Raw genomic sequence first — 19217 nt, forward strand, 5'->3', positions numbered from 1 at the left:
AGTCTTTCTCCCTTTTCTCACCCGTGTTCTTGTGTGTGTGTGTACATATGTAAGTTCTTTTTTATATCTTGAGAGGGAGGTGGCTGATGTTAAAAAGTATTGTCTCCTTTTCCCTTACTCAGTGTATTGCATCCTTTTAGCCTCTTGATAGTCTTGAGACAGGAGGATCACTTTAGCCCATGAATTCACAGCCATCTTAACCAGTATAGTCAGACCCTGTCTGAGGAAAATAAAATTTTAAAAGAATGAAAATATTTAGAAAAACAGGATGCACAAATATACATAGGTTTTTTTTTTGTTTTTTGTTTTTGTGTTTGCATTGTGCCATTTTATTCAAGAACTTAGGCATCTGCAGAATATTTAGCCCCCAGAAGGTCTTGGAAGCAGTCCTCTGTAGCTACATGGGACAACTGAAGTAGTAGCAGGAAACATTCAAGATGAGAGTCATCTTGGCTTATTTACTTTACTTTAGGAATGTACATGGATTGGCCAGGTTAGCCTCAGTGAGTGTAGGCCCTGAGTTTTGAACCGGAAAGTGAGAGAGACAAAAGGAGAGGAAGGAAGGATGAGGGATAAGACATGAGACTGTTTTAATAGGTAGGGCTGCATCTGTTCTCAAGTTGGCACTTGCCTTGGGAGAGTAGACATTGCATATAAAGGAAAGCTTTTTATAGTTGTCAGTAAGGAAATAAAGGGCAGAGAATAGGAAACAGGCTGTGGAAGGGGCACAGTAGTGGGCAAGTGACAAGTCTTTGTGAATAGTGGGGAGGAGAGTCCAGTTTATGAGGCTTAGCTGTTTGTTCCAAGACCTCCAGGACACAGTGGGGAGAGGTCTTGAGTCCAGATAATTTGTGTTTGTATTTAGCTTTATAGTGTATCAGGTGGATGCACTGCAGGGGGTGGGGCACAGTAGTGGGAACTCTTCTCCTTTGCTGCTGGATTCTGGGTGAAGTTGATCATCATGGTGTGAGGTTTGGCCTGAGATGTTAGGGTTAAAACAAATAAGGTGCAGTGAACAGACTTTGTTAGGAGGTGGTGTAAGCAGTGTAAAGGTCCTGTCCCTTCCCAGGAGGTCCCTGGGGTGGATGCAGTTCTGATTGTGCAGAGGCCCCTTTTAACAGGAGATTAAAAATAGAAAGGTGCATCCAACCCATCGGGAATCAACCCAGGGGATGCTATCAATGTAAACTCATGCAAGGCCTGTATGGCATTTGTTTGATCCTCAAGATTCTTTAGGTAAATGCTGTTCTCCTTATTTTATAGGCAAGGAGACTAAGCCTTGGAGATTGTTGTGATTGATTAAACTTATACTAGTCAATAACAGAGACCTCAAATTTCCTAACTTGAGCCTTTTCCATTTAACACTTCAGTTTTCTTGTAGCAGAAAGAAGAGGGGAGACGTTTTAGGATAAGACATGGAATTGTGATTCTATAATTTCTTTTGTATCAATAAGAATATTAAGTATAAAATAGTCATATTTAAGGACTGATTTTTTTTTTTTTCTGAGGTAACATCTGTTGTTCATGATGAAGGTCTGTGAGGCTGGGACTTCGAATTCCTCATTTCTTTAGCTGGACTAAAACTGAAGGTCTTTTAGGGCATAATTTGGTATATTATGCTTTCCTGTACTTAATATAGCCTACCATTTAGAAATACATTTTTTGTCAGTCTGTTTTACTTTTGATAGTGTAAGATAGTACAGTAAAGGCTGTTTGGGAACAGTGTTGTTAAGTGACCCCTAAAATCACACATATAACACACAGATGATACCGTTCTCGCCTAAATACTAGGTGTGGGAAGGTCGATGGCGAGTGATCCCTCATGACGTGCTCCCGGACTGGCTTAAGGATAATGATTTCCTGCTTCATGGACACCGGCCTCCTATGCCTTCTTTCCGGGCCTGTTTTAAGAGCATTTTTAGAATACACACAGAGACGGGCAACATTTGGACACATCTCCTAGGTATGTAGGGTTGGTGGTCAGTGGTATAATGAAATTAGTGATTTACTTAGTTTCTTTGATTTTTATGTATTTTGAGAGTAAGTATAGCACTTGAAAAATATGATAGAATTTATCTCCCTCAGATTTTCAGTAATAATTTCTCATTGGTTTACCCTTTGATAATCCTAACTTGTGCTGTGACTTTATTACAACCAACTCATCTTTCACTCTCCTAGAGTTTTGTTTTGAGATAAGGTCTAACTATGTGTCCCAGGCTAGTCTGGACTTGATGATCCTTCAGCCTCTTCCAGGTAGCTATGTGTACCTCTTGCCTGCTTCTCCCTGGATCTTTAGACAGTGGTCTCAAAGGCAAGGCAAGAATTTCTGTGTAAGATATACAGTGTTTAATAAGTAATGAGAGGAGACTGTGTTAGAAAGTGTAAGCAGATTCTTTTCATTCATTACTTAGATTATTTATAGTTAAATTTCACTTGACATGAATAGAATATGAAACGGATATTTTTCCATTATGATTTTTATAAAATTAAATAATACAATGGGGACAAATGATAATCTTTCAGTAAAAGGAACAGTACAGCTGAGGTAGCCATTATAAAGAAGAATAAAGTAGGGTGAGGCATGGCTGTACATGTCTAATCCCAACACCTGGGAGGAGAGAGGATTGTATCAGGTAGCCTGTGATGTGCTGTGAGACTGTCTTGAACAGATAAAGTTCAGTGTCAGCCTCAAGGAAAACCCAGATGCAAGTCCTGGTGACCTGGCTTAGGTAAAGGTTTCTTAGAATTGATACCTAGAGTACATGTAGCCAAAGAAAGAAGAAATTGGATTTTGTCAAAGTTAAAAAAATGTTTGTTACAGAATATTGTCAAGAAAGTTAAAAGGATAACCCCCAGAGTGAGAGAATATTTGCAAATCATATTATACCTAGTCTACCACAGGACTCTTGTAAGTTAACAGTATAAACAGCCCATCCTTTTGTGAGGGGCAATAAATCTCCTTTGTAGACATTTCTAGAAACATGTACTTGGAAAAGATATATTTTTATCAGTCATTTAGGGAACTAACTACAAGACACAGACAGAGAAAAGTACAATGAGATACCATTTCACTCCCTCCAGGATTGCTATGATCAAGAAAATGGGAAATAAGTCTTGACCACTAGGGATATGCAGAAATAATGCTAATAGGTATGAAAATCGGTCCGCACCTGTTGAAAACAGTAGGTAGTTTGTCAGAAAGCTAACAGAGTCACTGGCGGTTTTACTTCTGCTGAGTATTCAACGAAAGCTATATATGAATGTTTTAGTAGCATTACTAATAGGAACAACCTGCTGCTGAATAGATAAACCACACATGGTTTAGTCATGAAATCAGACATTGTTTGGGTGTTAGTGAACATGGTCAGTAAGTAAAGACTGTTGCCTTTAGATTTTATGTCTTGAGTTAAATCCCCAGGCCTGCAATGGTGGAAGGAGAGAATCGATTCCTACAAGTTGTTCTCTGGCTTGCATACATGCACAAAAATAAATAAGTAAAAGTAAGATTAAGATTTTAGCTATAAAAAGGGTGAATCACTGATGATTATTACATGTTGAGTGTCCTTAAGTTAATGAAATGGAGAGACCAAACAGGCTACAAAATTGAGTGATTCCAAGTATATGAAACATCCAGAAAAGACAAATTCATCGGGACAGAAAGTAGGTTAGTATCTGTCTAGTACTGGAGGGAGCTGAGAATATCCAATGACAGCGGGTACAGGCCTCCGTTAGGCATGATGAAGATGGTTTGCAGGTAGTCCTGATTGTGGTTGTACAGACTTGGGAGTATGCTCGTTTCTCACTATACTACATTCAGCTTGAATTTCTTTTTTTGTTTATTTTCGAGACAACATTTCTGTGTATATGTAACCTGTAACCCTGGCCATCCTGGAGCGTGCTGTGTAGACCAGGCTGGCCTTGAACTCTGAAATCCATCTGTCTCTGCCTCCCAAGTCCTGGGACTGAAGGTGTGTGCCACCACTGCCTGGCTTGATTTGTGTTTGTTACCTCAAGGTTTAGTTTCTACTCTATCTCCAAGTTCCTGCTAGTATAGTGAGAGTAGAATAGAGACTGATCAAGGTTGTTGATGGCATCTAAGTCAGATAATTTTTTAATTCAAATTACCTGATTAGAATGAATTAAAGTGTTAACCATAGAATCACTTATCGGCTTCTGTCTGGGCCTCCTTTAGCCCTTTGCTAATATTGCTTATTACTAATAAGAGCGTGGTATCTTATTGTGGAGACCAGTTTAACTACTGGTTAAGTAGTTCAGTATAAGATAGGCCTAGTGGCACAGATATAAGGGAGGCTGAGGCAGGAGGATCATAAGTTTAAAGCCTGCTTGTGTTAGAGTGTGTCTGGACAATTTAGTGAAAGTGACTCAAGTACAAAAGTTGGCCTGGTAAAGTGGCACACACACTCTCTCTTATTTTTTTAAAAGCAATTATGCCCTTAATAGAGGATCAAAGTTCAATTCCCAGCACTCAGATGGCAGCTGACAAACCATCTGTGACTACAGGAAGGAGATTCATGTAGGCAAAATACCCACACACATAACAGTAGAGAAATTTTTTAAAAAAAATCCAAGAAGGAGGGCAGCTCAGTGGTGAATGCTTGCCTAGCATGTTGTGAGGTCTTGAGTTAAATCTCTAACACAAAAACAAACCCCACAAACCCAAAAAACAACCAAACAACAATAAACTTGGGATGAACCTATAGTGGTAGCCACACGCCTTTAATCCCAGCACTCAGGAGACAGAGGCAGGCAGATAGCTAAATTTGAGGCCAGCCTAGTCTATGCAGTGTGAACTCCAGGCCAACCAGGACTACACAGTACTGAGACCCATTCTCAAACAAAGCAGATGGTTAGGTGTGGAGTGTGTGAGCGAGTAGGGAGCAGAGAGTCAGCACAGGGATCCTCAGCGTCTACAAACAGATGTCAGATGGAGCTTTGAAAGCACCTGTAAGCGTATGCATCACAACTGCATACCTAGCAGTTCCCGCTTAAACCTAAGAAGCTTCTTTTTGGATTGTAGTCCTTAGATGAATGAGAAATTATCTTCCTCGTCCTCCTCCTCTTATTTTCTTTCTCAAATAGTCTTGCTATTTACCCCAGGCTACCTCAGATTCCTCTGTTGCTGAGGGTGACCTTAAATTTGTAATCCTCCTGCTTCCTCCAAAGTACTGGGGTTAAGGTGTGCCACCACTGCCGGGCAGTGGTGGCACACGCCTTTAATCCCAGCACTTGGGAGGCAGAGGCAGGTGGATTTCTGAGTTCGAGGCTAGCCTGGTCTACAGAGTGAGTTCCAGGACAGCCAGGACTACACAGAGAAACCCTGTCTCGAAAAACAAACAAACAAACAAACGGTGTGTGCCAGCACACCAGGTTTACATGGTGCTGAGGATGGAAGCCAGGGCTTTGTGCACGCTAGGAAGCACTCATTACATCCTCAACTAATGATTATATTCTTTGTGCTCAATGTTTATGACGTTTAAAGTGTGCATAGGACACCAGCAGCATTGGAAGTAAACTAAATCTTGGATAAACATTATGTTTGGATTTTTTTCTCTTACAGAATTTATTGTTCTAGTATTATTGCTACTGGGAAAATTTGAAGATGCAGTGTACAACACTGTCCTGTCAGAGTATTTTATCTATTTCTTATATTCTTTTCCTAGGTTGTGTATTCTTCCTGTGCCTGGGGATCTTTTATATGTTTCGCCCAAATATATCTTTTGTGGCCCCTCTGCAAGAGAAAGTGGTCTTTGGGTTGTTCTTCTTGGGAGCCATTCTCTGCCTTTCCTTTTCATGGCTCTTCCACACAGTGTACTGCCACTCAGAAGGGGTCTCCCGACTCTTCTCTAAGTAAGTATTCACGATGTCCTTGTTAGCAGCCGTGCTTTAGGGGCAGTAGGGCAGGAACAGCCTCCAGCAGAGCTGGCAGGATTCTTGATGCTACCACACACGAACGTCGTCCTTTAAATGATGCCAGCAGCCCCGTTTGTTTCTTAGTTGTTGCTGATGTCATGGGTCATGGGGGATTAATTGGCACCTATAATGGATGATAATTCTTAGCATTAAATGGAGTTTTTTTAAATTTTAATCCTAGATTGGATTACTCTGGTATTGCTCTTCTGATCATGGGAAGTTTTGTTCCTTGGCTTTATTATTCTTTCTACTGTAACCCACAACCTTGCTTCATCTACCTGATTGTCATCTGTGTGCTGGGCATTGCAGCCATTATCGTCTCTCAGTGGGACATGTTTGCCACCCCTCAGTATCGGGGGGTCAGAGCAGGTGAGTGCATGTGGACGTGCAGTTATCACCGGACATTTAAGGTGCACCGTTAGAATCAGATGCTGTGCTTCTTAGGGCAGAGATATAGTGACTGTCGTGCTTATCGTAGGCTTCAGGCCTGGTGCTCAGGGGGAAGCACAGGGTTGAAGGGCAGCGATAAGATGGGTGCACACACATATTGTAGTAAGTGTTGTTGAGGAAACACCACATATAATGACTTCTGTAGTTTTTCAGCTGATTCTTGTGTAAAATTTAGTAGTATATTTGAATTTAAATTGCTTTGATAAACAAGGCGAGAGTTCATGCTGATTATGCTCCAATAACCTTTGATATTCAGGTAGTGCCTACTGAGTCCCCTGTGACATCGACAGCCTTCTTGTTCATTTGTGCCATTTGGAGAACCAGAAGTTTGAAAAACACTGCCTTTAATTTTTGAAAGCAGTAGGCTCTGCTGAGTGATTCTGACACAATCTTTATGAACTCTGTGTCTGAAGTTGTGTCTTCTGCTCTCTGTCCTAAAGTAACACCCAGTGCCTCCCAAGTGGTATTACAACACACTTTTCTTCTTGTTATAAAATTCAAGCCTGGTTCATCTGCATGCACTTAGAATGCTAGAAACAGAACTGACCTCATGTTAATGACATGCCAGTATTCTGCTTTCCTCCGTTTTAAGATGTCTACGGGAGCAGATAGGCAGCAGCCAATCCTGACTTTTCAGTTCTCACTAGGTCAGTGGTGCTGACCCTGTTGGAGTACGTGGGCTAAGAACATTTTTGCTGAGTAGAGCTGAGCATTCACTATTTATAAACGCTAGGGTATGTCCTGAGCCTCTGACCTGAGAGGGAAAAGGACCGTTAGCCTTTGTTCATGTGCAAAGGAAAAGAAACGTGTAGCCGTGCTTCGGAGGACAGAAGAGGGGTGGAGTAGTTTTTATTTGGGTCTGCTTGGTCCCTGACTTTGATGTAGTTAGGAGCCATTTCTTCTTGTTTAGGTGCACATGTTTTCTGAATGTGAGTCTGTATGCATCCATGTATATGTTTTGAGGCATGCTATCAGCTTACTGGCAATTCTGGAGGTCCTGGAGTCTGTGAGGAAAGTTTACCAAATGACAGCCTGTTGTTGTATTCTGCCTGTAAAAGGTGGCATTCGAGGAAGTCTAATCAAGTCCCCATGCCTTTTCTTTTCTAAAGCTCTTGGCAGTGGTCTTTTTTTTTTTTGTTTTTGGTTTTTTTGTTTGTTTTGTTTTTTTTTTTTTAAACTAACCCTTAGGGCTGCTTACACAGCCTGGCTTACCATGAGGCGTCTTGTATCTGTAAGTAGAACATAGCTACATTGTCTAGCATGATGAATGGTGTCTCAGAGTTTGAAGGACTTTTTTCTTTAAAACAAGAATGGCCTTACTTTGAAATTGAAAGTTAATTAAAGTAAATGGAGTTATGTCATAACATTGACTACTTATTTTTCTTGTGTATTCTCTTTCTTCTGTCCTCTGATGACTTAGGAGTGTTCGTGGGCTTAGGGCTGAGTGGAATCATCCCTACCTTGCATTATGTCATCTCAGAAGGGTTCCTGAAGGCTGCCACCATAGGGCAGATAGGCTGGCTAATGCTCATGGCTAGTCTCTATATCACAGGAGCTGCCCTCTATGCAGCCCGTATCCCTGAGCGCTTCTTTCCTGGCAAATGTGACATCTGGGTAAGTGTGGTCGATGGTGATAAGTGTATATGTTGCTATTAGTGGGCCAGTGGCATATGGGGGTGATACAATCACAAGTTTTAAAAGTAAGAGACTTGCACCCCAGTTTTAGCTCTGTCCCTTGTGTGGATTCTCTTGACAGTGAACATGGGACAATTTTGGGAAGCAGAGGTAGGCAAATTCCTAAGTTTGAGGCCATCCTGATCTATAGAGTGAGTTTCAGGACAGCTAGGGCTTCAAACGAACAACAAAGAAATACCAAGGGGGGGTGAGTTATTAATTTATTTTAGTTTAATTTGTGTTTGATGTATTTTAGAACGGGCATGCTATGGTGCCTATGTAGAAGTCAGAGGGCATCTTTCAGGAATTGACTCTCTTCTGCTGTGGTGGTGTGTGTCTGGTAGAGGAATGGAGGAGCGAGGCGTAACTAGACTGTGGCCAACAATGAGAGATGAGGAAGAGAAGGGAGGGAAGAACATGAGGGGACTGTAAAGATGGCCCTTTCTAACCTAAGGGGACCTGAGACATCTTCAGCAGTAGAATGCATTTGGAGTGCTTTTAAAGTAACTCTGCCTTGTAGGAGTCTGCCTCTCAGTTTTGCTCTGAGTTGTATGGAGAGCTGGCCACCCATGTTCTTAAAGTTAGGTTAGCTGTCTGTAAATGGAGATGGTCTTGAACTCAGTCTTTTGAGCTTCAGGTTAGCTAAGTTAACCTTTTGTTTTTCTTATTTATACTTCCAGAATCAGTGTCTTGATAAATACCACTATGCCTTTTCATTTGAGACCAAGAGAGAATGTTGTAATTTCTTGTGTCCATCAGTAAGCCATATCCTACTGCTACTTGTCAAGGGATCCTTGGGAATTTGGTGGCCTGACTGCATGGTCTGTGGAATTTGCCTCCAAGTTCTCTATGTTAGTGGCATTCCTTGTATTTCTCTTGGGAGAACTCTGACTCAGGAGAACTCGAGCCCTCCAAGGGTTATTCTTGTACCCATCTTGAATTTGAATTGTGTCACATGCATTCCCACTGTCTGTGCAAGCTGGGAAGCAGCGTGCCCTACTGGGGACCATTAGCAGGCTTAGTGACAGCGTTTCTCTTTTTTCCCCCCAGTTTCACTCTCATCAGCTCTTCCACATCTTTGTGGTTGCTGGTGCCTTTGTTCACTTCCACGGAGTCTCAAACCTGCAGGAGTTTCGTTTCATGATCGGTGGGGGCTGCACTGAAGAGGATGCACTGTGATACTCTCCAGGAACCAGGGACTTTGACCCTGAGCCAGGCCTGCCGCAGGCCTTCTTACTGGCTGCTGGTGCCAGTGCCAGAGAAGCCCCCAAACTTGGACAGCCTCACGGGCCTTGTGTTGGCCCAAGGGCTCCATGGGGTACAAGACTAAGAAGAGAAAAACAAAAATAAATCATACCTCAAAGGATGGAATGCATCAATTTGGAGAAAAGGAGAAATGGCTCATCCCCTGGCTTCCTTTTGGGATCTACCAATTGAGAGCAACTCTGCAAGACCCTGGCCTGACAGACTGGCTTCTGGTGTGATCGTATTTATTTGTAGAAGATGGGGAAACAGTTTAGTTGGTGGTTCTTTCTTCTCCCTTTCTTGCTCCTTAAAGCAGTAATACGTATGAGTACCATGCGCCAACTGATTGTGCCATTGGAGCTCCTTAAACAGTAATCAAAACCAATTTAGGTGAACATTTATATCTAGTAAAGGGGTGAGAGTGCGGTTTTAAGCACTCCTTTGGGAGAACAGAGAAATTAATGTAAATAAGATTTCTAATTTACTGTTTAAATAAGAATTTATATAAACATTTAAGACATAGGGGCAGGGAGGGAGGGAGACTTTTTTTTTTTAAAGAATGAAACATGCAAGTACCACACACTGTTTCAATTTTGCACAAGCGATGGGAGGAGAGTGGAATGGTAGCCCCAGAACGCACGATGTCTTGGTGCACCAAGGTGCCTTCCCTAGGCCAATAACACTTGGGCCCTGCTGGGGCAGAGTGTACAGCCCCAGCCCAGGAATTTCCTGGCCACTCTCGAGACTGAGAGCCTTTGGGCATTCAGAGGGGAAGGGATGTGGAAGGAAGTGGTGCGTGCTTTCTCAGTGGAAGCAGCACAGGTTGTCGGTGATGGCTCTAGAGAAAGCATCATTTGAGAGACTGGTATGTAGGCTAGTAATGACCCTTCTGAAGAGTGACGGTTCTACCTGGTTCTACCCATAGATGTAGGAGAGTTGAAGAAGGGGAGGGGGACCTGAGAGCATCAGCCAGGGCTTGTCTGCGTCCTCCTGGTGTCTCCTTAACCAGGTGGTAGTTCTTATCTGAATAGAGGTATGGCCGTTTTCCAGACCCTCTCTATGGAGCCTTGAGCCATTCTGCAAACTCTGCTCTATTGAGAATCACTGCCCTAACTCTCCTTCTTCCTCCTGGAAATCAAAAACTGCCCCATTCCTCCCTCTCGGCATCATAGCTCCTGGCATGGAGCCAGCCACTAGTGACATTCTGATGAGCATGGGTCCCACCTGAAGTCATACAGGCAGGTGTGGAGAACCATCCCCTTGAACTAGGAATGGTGGCGTTTTTTCTCTGGCGCCGCACTGTCTTGGTAAACCTGGTGTGACAGAACAGATTCTTCTCCCCTTGAATAAGAAAGTCAGTAATACCTACCATGGAGTTGTTAGTGCTCACTGAATGCCATTTGCAAGAAGTGTGCCTCAGAGTTGAAAAGGAAGTGTATGTTATTGCCGGGTAGTCTGAGAGAATTAAACCCATGATTTTGAATTGCTGCTAGAAGTTAAAAATCGTTTCTCTGTCCTAGGGCCATCTTGTTATGGGTTTAGAGAGTGGCAACACGTTGGGTCTTGGCTCCTAAGTGAGAAACCAAGCACCTGAGTCTCTTAGACTCTAGGAATCACTCCCTGGGGCTAGTGAGTACTGCAGTATAACATGGGGCCTCAGGCATTTCTAAAGGGGTGCTTGGCAATAGGAGGAGGTCTGTTTATTCAGTAGTGTTTTCTTGGTCATTGTTGTCCTTCCTTTACCTTCAGATCTCCATCCAGCTGCAGCTGGGGATCCAGGAAGGAGATTGTAAAGCCTGGCAGGAACTTGAGAGTATTTTGGTTGTGGATAAGGTCACTGCCCTAGGTAGACCAAACGGAAAGCTCTGGGTGAACAACATCGTGCCAGACAGAACTAAGAACAGTGTTAATTCCTCAAGGAGCAGTTTGACAAGACAGTGTCCATCCGAAGGAAGCTCACCTAGGTTTGTGGTAGTAACAGCACATATCAGAAGCCAGACTTACTCTCTGGTCATGTACTTTGGGACATGAGTATGAGATGCTTCCTCATGACACCTACAGAAGTAGAGGTCTAGTCATCCCTCTTCCCAAAGCAGGGAGACTCTGGTTCAACATAGCACAAACTCTTAGGGAACAGAATCACCACCAATGTGTAGTCCAATAACTTCCCTTCGGTATGTATGTGTGGGCATGTGTGCCCTGTCTGTCTGCGCAGCTCACTACCAACAGCCTCCATGTGCACTTGACCTGTGGTGCCTCCGGGACCTCGCCAGGCTGGCACCCGAATGCCTTACTCTCAGCAGTCTGAGGCTTGCTTGCTCTGCGCACACGTTTCATCCTCTCTCTCTTTTTTTTTTGGCCCTAGGCTGGTGAGGAACCTGTTCACCTTCACTCTTTCATCGTTAAATAGTGGCCTTTTTCAGTATTTCTTCTCTCCTCTATAAGTTGCTGAAGTCACAAAGCACACTTTTGGGGATCATAGAAGGTTGGGGTTCCAGAAAGGCATCTGTGTGATGGTTCCATTCACTATGGGGATTTCCCTACTTGCTGTCTTCTCGATTTCTCTAATAAAAAGAGCCAAATGGAAAATGAGTTTTGTTGCATTTTTATTGTTTTTCCCCCCTTTTTTCTTTTAAAACTTTGCCTGACTTTTGGGATATCCTTTATATCCTAATTTAGTCAGGAAGTTTAGGGAATTTTTAGAAACTTAATGCCTTCAGGAGGTTGATGCAGGAGGATCATGAGTTTAAGGGTAGCCTGGGCTACATAGACCTTATCTAAAAAGGAAAGCTTGGTGAGCTTTCTCTACATCTGGTTAAAGTGACCATCAAGGTCTAAAGGCTGTATGGAACCTGACCACATGCACTTGGCCCCTGTATTTTGTCAGAGCCATCTACAAGCCACGTGAAAGCCCCTGGGTGGTGTCACTGCAGCCCAGCAACAGCACTGTCTAAAAGCATTTCCTTTCCTCATTGGGCACAGCCATCTGATACTTCCAATCTAAGTACTCTGTGGCTCTGCCCCTCAGAAACCACGGAGGAAGACTTGAGCTGCAGCCTCCTGTCCTTTGGCCACACTAGACTTGGAATCATGAGGCAGGTATACATCCTGGTTCATCCTGTTGTTTGCCATGGGATGTGATTCGTTTCCTTTCCTGGTCCCATACGCTCTCACCTGTCAAGTTATCCTTGCAGCCTTCCTTTATGGTGACCTCCCACGGGTCACCATAAAGAGTATTTCTGAAGCTGTCACTGGCCCTGGCTTTGGTTCCTCTGAGCCCTTGCTGTTTGTCCTTTTTTGTGTCTGACCTTAACCTCTCTCCTTGCTTTTCTGACCTTAGGATATGGTCAGTCCTGTGTTCCCTGAACCAGAACTTGGCGTAGCATGACAAAGTGCCTTTTATTTGAGGTGGTTCTGTTCTAGCGCAGAAACTCAGTAGCATATTCCTGGTGCTTCTGACAGCGCTCCAGCTCTTGCGGTTGAAAGCAACACAGATAAGGAAAGATGCCAGAATGCCGTATTCAATTCATTTAATCTCGGGGGTACCAACTTCATTCCTCTAAAGCCAAGGTGCCAGATACTTTGCCTAATCCAGACTGCAGCCTTCTTGTGTCCTGATGGAGTTACGACCACTCAGAACCACTGAGGAGGGCTTAGTTTTTGGGCATCCTCCTACATGTCCTTTGGCCCCACTAGCCTCAGAATTGAGAGGCAGGCATACTTTGTCCGTGGTAGGGACAGCATCAGTTCATCAGAAGTGCCTTTTCTTCAGCTGCTCTAGTGATGGTCTAAAACTTAATCCCTCATCAGTGCCAGGCACAGGAGCCCCGTGGCTCATGACCAGGAGCCGCCTGGCATCCTACACTTAGCATTTCTCCTGTGGCCAAAATAGTTGATAAACGTCCCTAGATGCTCTGCCTGGTTGGGTAAAAAAGACTTCAAGAGACTTGGTGTGCTTGTCACTGAGACCTAATGCTGCTGAGTAGAGGTCAACATTGATGACAAGGAAGGCAGGTGCTGTGGGGGCAGTCAGGGAAGACCTATTCTGCCATGCCGGACAATACTGTGTCTTGGTGGCATGAAGGAGGAAACACTGCTATGACAGTTCGGTACTTCACCTGGGCCTACCTTCCAAGCCACAAGGCAGGGTGCTAGGGTGAGAGAGGTTAGTATGTTGTTAGTGCTTACTGTGTGCTAGATAGCTCTAGGTACATTGCCCACTACTTCACAAAGCTAAGATTTAGAACCAGTTTCCCGTCTCCAAGCTTTAGTTTTTTTTTTTTTTTCTCTTTCTATTTATTTATTTTTTTTACTTTCAAGATAAGGTTTCTGCCTTGGGTGTCTGGAACTCATTTTATAGACCAGGCTGGCCTCATTCTTAAGAGATCTTCCTGCCTCTGCCTCCCAGTCCTGGGATTAAGGGCGTGCACCACTGCTGCCAGTTTAGTTTCCTGATTTAAGACAGGTGAATTGTGGGGCTTGAGAGGTTCAGCCAGTGGAGTATGTGGACTCAAGTTAGGTTCCTGAAGTATTGAAACAGTAGGGCTATAGCGGGACATGTTTGCAGTCCCAGCCTTGGGGAAGTAGAGACAGAAGGGTTTCTGGGGTTTGCTGGCCAGCTAGTCTGGGTGAATTGGAGGGCTCAGATGTTGTGAGACATCTTATCTGAAAACATTTAAGGAGTACTTGAGGAAGGCAGCCAATATCACCCCTGGCCTCCACATCTTTGTACAAACAGGTACACAAATGCACGGAGACATATATCAAAAAATGCCCAAAAGGGCAGTTTTATTGTAGAGCTTACTTGAGCATTGTGGCAAGGATTGTGTGTTGTTTGCAACCCCAGGACTCTCCCCAGAAACAGTCTAGTTTCTTTTGTAAATCGTGAGCCACAGAAAGCCCACCACGGGTCTTGGAGACCTCACCTAGCTCCCTAGTTTAGTGAGGTCTGTGAGGGGCTCGTCCTGGTTCTGCTTTTTCTCACCACCCTCTCTGCAACACACTTGTCCAGTGCCACGCTGGTGCCCAGTGCAGCAGCTGCGGAGCTCATCTGAATAGCTTTTCTTTTCCTTTCTGAGACTATAGTTACATCATTTCTTCCTTCCCTTTCCCTCCAAATCCTCCCATACAGCCCTCCCCACTCTTCTTCAGATTATTAGTATAAAAAGGTTGGGATTCTTCAGTGGTAGCAGCCCTACGATAGTTCCCAGGACTTGATGTCTATTGTGTTCCTTTTGTTTCTGTTTGAGCTGGGATTAAAGATATGCACCACCACGCCCAGCTTCCTTTCCAGTTCTTCCCTCTTCTGGTCCCTTTCCTAGTCTTCCTGTCTCTCCCTCTGCCTGTGCCCCCTTGCACTATCTGTAATGGATGAAAGTACCTTTTGGTGGCAAGCGTGCTCTTGCTACAGCCTCTGCATGGACCTGACCTCACTGCTCAATTCAGCCCCTAGAACTCCTCGGATCTGTAGGAGACCAGCCAGGGAAATGGGTGACCCTTGGTAAACAGGAGTAACTGACTTCTGTCCTCCCTTCACTTGAGACAAGAGTAGAAGACTTGAGGTGGCTGGTACCCAGCATCTTGAAGAGCCTTGGGGATCCCTCTAGCAATTTCTAAGAGGCAGAGACTTGTAGCCCAGGACTGAAACCAAAGACACCCCACAGCTGTGAGCTGGGCCCTCATCAGCTGGTAACTAGGTAGAATGCCCTGTAAGGTCTCCCTTCTGTGGAAGTCAGATGGGATGGAGTCACCACAGAAGCTGATGCTGAAGCAGCCAGGCCCACAGTGATAGCAGGAGCAGAGGGGGTGAAGACAGAGTGTCTGAAGCACCGCCACAGTCCTGAGCATTCTCCTGGAAAGCCAGAGAGGTAAGGGGCATTAGGAGACAGGTGAGCCTCACAGCCCAAGGGCCAGCAGTGCACAGCATGAGCACCCACAGACAAACCAAGACAAACCAAGAGCCTGGGAGATGCTGAGGTTTCAAAGAGAAGATGAAACCTGCCTTTCTTCAAGCTTCTGGGGACAGTAGAGACTGCTTCCTTAAATCTTTAGGGCCTTCCTCTCATAACTGAGTGGAGCTGCTGTCTGTCATCTCCAGGAGCACCTCTAGGGAGGTTGTTTGTGGCAGCCACACCCAGCTGAGACTGTGTAGTAAGGTCCCCTAGCTTAGGGGTTAATACATACCAATGGCTGTTGTCACTAGCTAAGTCATGGTGAGTAGCCAGCACTGAGGTAGTGGGAGTAGGAAGGATGTAGGGGAAGCTTACTGGGGCCCAGGCCCTAGGAAGTACAGACACCCTTAGGTTCTTTCTCCTTTCTCTCTGTCTGACTTCCTTTACCCCTCACCTCATCCCCAACTGACCTGGAACTCCCTTGCTTCCCACTGCCCCTTATTCTGTGTATCACACAACATATTGTGAATGCAGGGGTCTCCCAGCATGATGGACACACAGAGCTGTGTCATCAGAGTCCAGAAACATTCATATCCCAAGAAGCCACACACAGGAAGAAAAAAAAAAAAACCTAGGGGTCAAAGGCTGAGCCTCTTAGTTCATAGCCCGCACCTCTGGATGGAAGGCATGACAGGAGCCTGGTCGTCTCCGGGGCTTCTGGGAGCGCATCCTGTCACACTTGACAGAGGCATTATGTGCAGAGCTCACTGTCAAGGTACAACTCTTCACAGTTCTAGAGATCCTGGAGGTCAAGATCTGTGAGGTCAGAGGCCCTGCAAGCATGTGCAGGATGGGCCACTCCCTCCCCCCCATCATGGTGTTGTAAGCAAGGGAGGACAATGAGAAGCTGGACTCTGCACCCCAAATCTGAGCTGCTCCATGATCTCTCAGCCACCCCCTTCCCCTTAGAGGGCGGGAAGGATATATTTGACTTCTGTGGCTTCCTGGAGGATGGGAGAGTAGGCGCTGCAGTCACAGGTACGGTCTGTTACTAGCAGGAGCAGGTTGCTGCTGGGAATCTGTTGCATCACGAATGTCCTGCAGCAGAGAGGGCAATGGGCTCTGAGTAGGAGTGCAGCCTCAGATGTTCTCTAGGGAGAGACCTTCTGGAGCGCTGGGAAGGACGTGTAGGCACAGGAATATTGAGACCAAAGGCCAAGTACTTTCACATGAGCCTTCATAATGGCACCCCTCTATTCCCAATAGCCTGGAGAAGGTGAAGGAGGAGCTGACATTAACATGCACAGGGATCCTTTCCAGCAAACAGGCATATTATCTCTGAGAGCCAGAGAATTTGCAGTTCTGGGCTTGGCCACAAGGTGGCACAATACTCCTATCTATAGCTTGGGGTTGGGGGTAGGGAAAAGTGCCGGGTAGGTAGGTGTTACATGCACAGCTGAGAAGGTTATCAGCAAGCATTTTTGTATGGGGTGGGTAATGTTAGACACACACAGGTACAGAGAACACATATAAAGCCACATGTGGCCATCACACTATGGTGTGAATTTGGTATCGTTCTCATTGTGCACAGGACAAAACAGGATAGAAGAGGTAAGCTTGCCTACAGTAGAAAGGATCAGAGGCAGAGTCAAGTCTGTCTGCTGGGAAGCTCTTATTCTCTATCATTCCCTTGATGGATTCTTCAGGCCTGAGATAAGCATGCCCATAGTGTAGTCCCAGGAAGACTGTTGTATGTGCACTTAAGATGTTACATATGATGGAGAGGCAGAAACCTAGATCTGTCTAACGCTACAATCTGAGGTTACAAATGTTTGGCATAGGTCTGTGGTTCCCCAGACATCCTGGTGGCCCCAGTAGGCTGCAAGACTGGCCAGGGAGCTCCCTGGAGGTACTGTCCTCCTGGGTTGGGACAGATGTCTCTGGGTTGGTTTCTCCAAAGTTAGGGGTGGGAAGTCAGTAGGCATGGCCTTCCAAGCCGGTCTGGATGAAGCTAGGGACTCCTACTCAGGAGCTCGCCTGACTGGATCCTGCTTAGAAATTCTAGGCTTGGGCTGGCAATGTCCCAGGCTCTGACAGCTCCAACCAAGGCCCCCAATCCTGCACTGTGCTTCTGCTGACAACACCCTAGACCTCCACACAGTTCCTGCTTTGTACACGGTAGAACTTCCTGCTTCTTTCCCGGCCTGCTGGATAAGTATTCAAGGCCCTGACATGCTTGCTCTGGCTGGTATGGCCTGAGAAGGGAAGCAAGCCTGCAGGGGTTTCCAAGAGAGACCCCGTGACCTTGGACTCAGACTTACTGACATGGGAATTGGCCTCTGGTCTCTTGTCCCTGTGTCTCCTAAAGCAGACAACCAAACTGTCCATGCCCACTCTCCTCCCGGGAAGCCAGGATAATGAGAAGGGCAACTCTTCTTGAGATGTCACTCCTTTCTTCCTGTGGAGACCTTCCTGTGGGTGCCAGGGGCAAGAAGCCGCTGGCCGGGCTCGGTGGTTGCCTGGAGACTTACTTCTGACAGACCCCACACTCGATGATGCCGTTAGCTTCCTGGATGGCCGTCTGGTGCACGAACACTGGGTACTCTGTGTCACAGGGGTGCAGCAGGTCCTGCTTCTTGTGCTTGTGGGCTGTGGGTGACAGAGGAATGTGTGTGAGGATGGTTACCACACATCACAAAGGCCTTATGAAGCCTATCTGCAATGGTGACAACCTTCAGTTTGTTACAAGGGTCGGGATTCAGTGGACCAGCACTCGGCAAAAGGTGCAGTTGAGTGTGGAGGCCCTGCACTGCTGTGTTGCCCTTCCCAGGGCCTCTGAGATTTATTTCCGGAGCATCCGTAGGCACTGCACAGCACTGGGACCCAAAGCATCAACATACTTCACCCCTTACAGCCCAGCAGTGAAGGAGACAGGGAAGGAAGGCAGCAGTCACCATTTTAAACACCCAGAGATGGGGGTGCAAACATGACATCACTTTTGCAAGGTCACACAAGGAGTGAGGAGGAGAGTCACAGGTCTCCATGCCTGGACCCAGCTGCTTCCCTCACAGACAATGAGGCTAAGAGGGGAGGCAGGCTTCAGGCTAAACAGTTCCTGTGGGCTGGGAGAGCAGCCATGGCTCAGCTGGCTTCACTTCCTGTTCATGCTGCTGGGCACCCCTGTGCCTGGTCTCCGGGGTCAGAGGCCAGAAGCCTCATAACATGGCTCGTCCCCTACCAGGCTTAGAGTTGGGCTATTTTCCTGTCACTGGAGAGGACATTCCAGTGCTGATACCTGTCACCAGTGGCAGGACCAAGTGGCTTCCTTGAGGTCTACTGGCTACCCTGCAGAAGGGACGCACAGAACATACACATCTGACTGCATCCCGAGGCTACAGTGAGAGAGGAGGCTGTAACACGAGGCTTCTGTCACTGTTCCTGACTGGATTCCCATAGGAATCACGAAGGGGACCAAATCCAGGAACTTCGGGCCCAAGGACCTGCCTTGGTCAGTAGTAGCCAGCGAGGTGGAGGGGAAGGAGTGAGTATCATTTACATAAGAAAGTCTAATGAGGCAATGGGAGCCTTCTCACTACCACATGTCCAGAGCCCAGAGACTTGTTGAGCAGGGTGGGCTGAAGTCTGGCGCCATTGTGTCTTAGGAGCCCCACGTCTCCATTTGTGTCTCTTGGTTTGTGAAGACAAACAGATGTCCTTTCCCAGGCTGGCAGCAAGCATCAACAGCAGCTGGGACAAAGTTTTCCTTTGCTTTGTCAGAGCCACCTCAACCTGTCATTGTCTTTGAGGCGCTCTGACCTTAGGCACAGTTTCACTCAAGTGTTATCCTAGAGGACGCTCCTTCAAACCTGGAGCTTTGTTGAGGGTGGCAGGTACTTGGGCACAGGTGCCACTGCTTTTGTCTCTGGGGTGGCCTGGTGGCATCTCAACTACATAATGGGCCACACCTCCCTTTAATTACTGGATCCTCTTAAGGAGAGATGGCTGTTTCCGAAGGCAGGGCTAAAC

At 45.9% G+C, this 19217-nt stretch overlaps 2 protein-coding genes across 6 annotated transcripts in view; one reads left to right on the forward strand and one right to left on the reverse strand.

Annotated features, from left to right (window-relative positions):
- The window catches only part of Adipor2 (adiponectin receptor 2), a 67917-nt gene extending 56025 nt beyond the window's left edge, over window positions 1-11892 (forward strand). For 3 of the 5 annotated variants that reach the window (XM_028753477.1, XM_028753478.1, XM_028753480.1), the window contains 5 exons: window positions 1792-1963; window positions 5682-5868; window positions 6113-6300; window positions 7802-7995; window positions 9106-9574. In XM_028753477.1, the coding sequence (XP_028609310.1) occupies window positions 1792-1963; window positions 5682-5868; window positions 6113-6300; window positions 7802-7995; window positions 9106-9234 (870 nt within the window). In that variant the 3' untranslated portion in view covers window positions 9235-9574. Of the gene's footprint in view, window positions 1-1791; window positions 1964-5681; window positions 5869-6112; window positions 6301-7801; window positions 7996-9105 lie in introns of all 5 variants that reach the window. The other 2 variants (XM_028753475.1, XM_028753476.1) reach the window with 2 other exon arrangements.
- Window positions 11893-12694: 802 nt separating this feature from the next.
- Window positions 12695-19217, reverse strand: part of Cacna2d4 (calcium voltage-gated channel auxiliary subunit alpha2delta 4) — a 114220-nt gene continuing 107697 nt past the window's right edge. Inside the window, exons 35-38 of the mRNA XM_028753472.1 lie at window positions 17723-17840; window positions 16177-16289; window positions 15864-15946; window positions 12695-15151 (exon numbers count right to left, since the gene is read on the reverse strand). Of these exons, the coding sequence (XP_028609305.1) occupies window positions 15047-15151; window positions 15864-15946; window positions 16177-16289; window positions 17723-17840 (419 nt within the window). The 3' untranslated portion in view covers window positions 12695-15046. The remainder of the gene's footprint in view (window positions 15152-15863; window positions 15947-16176; window positions 16290-17722; window positions 17841-19217) is intronic.

Source organism: Grammomys surdaster, unplaced genomic scaffold, assembly GCF_004785775.1.
Source record: "Grammomys surdaster isolate TR1022 unplaced genomic scaffold, NIH_TR_1.0 125950, whole genome shotgun sequence".
NCBI classification, from domain to species: domain Eukaryota; kingdom Metazoa; phylum Chordata; class Mammalia; order Rodentia; family Muridae; genus Grammomys; species Grammomys surdaster.